Source organism: Psammomys obesus, unplaced genomic scaffold (genome assembly GCF_907164565.1).
Source record: "Psammomys obesus unplaced genomic scaffold, mPsaObe1.curated_primary_1811, whole genome shotgun sequence".
Classification (NCBI taxonomy): Eukaryota; Metazoa; Chordata; class Mammalia; order Rodentia; family Muridae; genus Psammomys; species Psammomys obesus.
In genome coordinates, this window is record NW_026596085.1 from 745,253 (window position 1) to 747,947 (window position 2,695).

General features: G+C 61.3%; 1 protein-coding gene across 2 annotated transcripts in view; it reads left to right on the forward strand.

Annotated features, from left to right (window-relative positions):
- Galnt6 (polypeptide N-acetylgalactosaminyltransferase 6) overlaps nucleotides 1-2,695 on the forward strand; it is a 35,300-nt gene that overhangs the window by 11,365 nt on the left and 21,240 nt on the right. For both annotated transcript variants that reach the window (XM_055627107.1, XM_055627108.1), the window contains exon 4: nucleotides 1,240-1,412. In XM_055627107.1, coding sequence (XP_055483082.1) covers nucleotides 1,240-1,412 — 173 coding nt within the window. The remainder of the gene's footprint in view (nucleotides 1-1,239; nucleotides 1,413-2,695) is intronic.

The following is a 2,695-nucleotide window of genomic DNA, read 5'->3' on the forward strand; positions in this document are numbered from 1 at the left end:
TGTGTGTGTGTGTGTGTGTGTGTGTGTGTGTGTGTGTGTGTGTGTGTTCCACGCTAAGCCACTGCCCTTTTCAAGTAGAGTTACTTGGAAAGAAACAGCCACTCCTTGGTCATGACCCTTTAGGACTGCGAGCCTGGGGTTCCTCACACTTGGACACACAGCCCAAGGAGCTGCAGCTTGGTGCGGTGGCAAAGAAGGACTTGTCACAGGGGCGGCCAGGGGAGGAGGCCGAGGAAGCTCGCTGCAGGCCCACACATCTCCCCAACAAGTGGGGAGGAGTTGGGTGTGGAGGACACTGGGTCTTACCTCCCAGCGCTTCGGAGGCTGAGGCAGGAGGCCTGCAGGATTGAGACCACCCTGGTTTACAGTACGAAACAAAAACGGTGTCCAGCCGAGTGGGCCTTGGGGTCCCGGACCCCACTCCTGTCAGTGTCCAGATGGCAGGAAGGTCCCAGAAATTGCCAGTGATAGTAGAGGTTCTGGGGAGCTTAAAGGGGAAGTGTGAATGGAACTCTTCGAGAAGGACCTTTTCCTCACACTGACTGCCAGTGGCCTTCGCTGCCCTCGCATTTGCCTGTCATGACTCAGCCTCTGAGACCTCTGGCCAGGATCTCGCCACATACAGTGTCCAAGGTGCCGAGTGAGTCAGCCTCGGGAACACCTGGCCTGAGAGTGCAACATCTGGGGGGAGGGGAGGATTTAGGACACCGACTAGCTCAGCGGGTGGCTTTGGAGGGGGCTGGCTAGTACTTGCCCAGGGGGTAGGAGGGCAGCTAAGAGCACAATGGGGAAGGGGATTGGTGGTTGGGCGCGAGAGCTCTGGAGTGGGGGATGAGCGTGCAGTTGGATGAGGGGGTGGGAGTGAGGAGTGTGGGGTGGAGTGTGGGGTGGGGTGTGGGGTGGAGTGTGGGGTGGAGTGTGGGGTGCAGGAATGTGGGTGCAGGAGTGTGGGGTGCAGATGTGTGGTGGGTGCAGGAGTGTGGGGTGCAGGAATGTGGGTGCAGGAGTGTGGGGTGCAGATGTGTAGTGGGTGCAGGAGTGTGGGGTGCAGGAATGTGGGTGCAGGAGTGTGGGGTGCAGGAATGTGGGTGCAGGAGTGTGGGGTGCAGGAATGTGGGTGCAGGAGTGTGGGGTGCAGATGTGTGGTGGGGTGGTTAGGAGCTTTAGGCGGATCTCTTTCCCCTCCTGGAACCCCTCCCCGCCCGGGACTCAGCCGGGTCCGCCCTTCCTCCTTCCCAGGTGTGTTGACCAGAAGTTCCGGCGCTGCCCGCCCCTGCCCGCCACCAGCGTGGTCATCGTGTTTCACAACGAGGCCTGGTCCACTCTGCTGCGCACGGTGTACAGCGTCCTGCACACCAGCCCTGCCGCCCTGCTGAGGGAGGTCATCCTGGTGGACGACGCCAGCACGGACGGTGAGGCTGGCGGGTCTGCGGCTGGGCGGCCGGGCTGAGGTGCGGAGGGCGGCCGGGGCAGGCTCACCCACAGAGCAGGGGGGCCTCCGCGTGCACCCCTAACTCTGAAGCGTGAGGAGGGGCCAGCAAGGTGGCTTGGCAAGTAGAAGCGCTCTCGGCCGAGCCTGGAGACGCATGCACTACCAGCTCTGAGGGGTGTGATAGGAGGGTGCACACAGGCACTCGCAAACACACAGGCTAAACAAGGAAAGCTGGAAGGGAGGGGAGGGGAGGCGTGGGGAGAGGAGGGAGGGGAGGCCGGGAAGCCTGCCTGTGCACCTTCCGGCTAGATCTCTGCTAGTTCTGAAGACCTTCTCGGAAGCCCTTTCTGCCTGCTCCTTAGTGGGCACAGCGCTCAACATCTTCCTCGCGCCCACCAGTTCCACAGATTCCGCTCCTGGCTCTGACCTGGGCACGGGTCAGAGAAAAACAACAACAGAGAAACAGTGGTCCCCTGACAAGGCACCGGGCAGGAGGCCCTACCTCCCTCAGCAGCTCTGAAGTGACGGGGACTTGAAAGTCCAACCTTGGGAAATCAAACTCCAGCTCTGTCTCTGCCCAGGGCCTCTCTCAGCCTCACTTTCACTCTACACGAGTGCCCTCGAGCCTCTCGTGTGGCAGGTGAGGGCATGAAGCAGATGGCAGGGGGCTCAGGAGCCACAGGTTGGCTTCCCGTGAGAGCTGTCTCACTCCCCGTGAGGAGAGAGTGCCTCGTGGGAGCGTGCAGCCACGAGGACGCAGTACGTGGAGGGAGTGTGCCAAGGCCTGCAGGTGCTGTCTGCCTGGCCTGCCGTAGAGGCTGAGTGTCTGGGGAGGGAGGGCCTTCCTGGAAGAGAGACGGCGCGGTGAGCAGGGGCATGTCTGTGGGGAGGCTGGGTGTGGCTGCAGTTTAGGTTTGCCATAGGAAGTCAGATAGGAGGGAGGCCGGGGTTTGGGTTCGGTGTGTGATGCCGGGACTTTGCACAGTAAACAGGTTCTCTCCGCTGTCATATGCTGTGGTGAAACACCCTGAGGAGAGGCCAGAGAGACGGCTCAGCTGGTAAGAGCACTGGCTGCTCTACCAGGGGACCCAGGTTCGGTTCCCAGCACCCACGGGGCAGCTCACAACCCTCCGGAACTCCAGTTCTAGGGGAGTGCGATGCTTCTTATGACCTCCCTGGGCCTGGTGCACAGACACATGCACACACACACACACATACCCAAACACACCGACCTGGTGCACAGACACACACACACACACACAC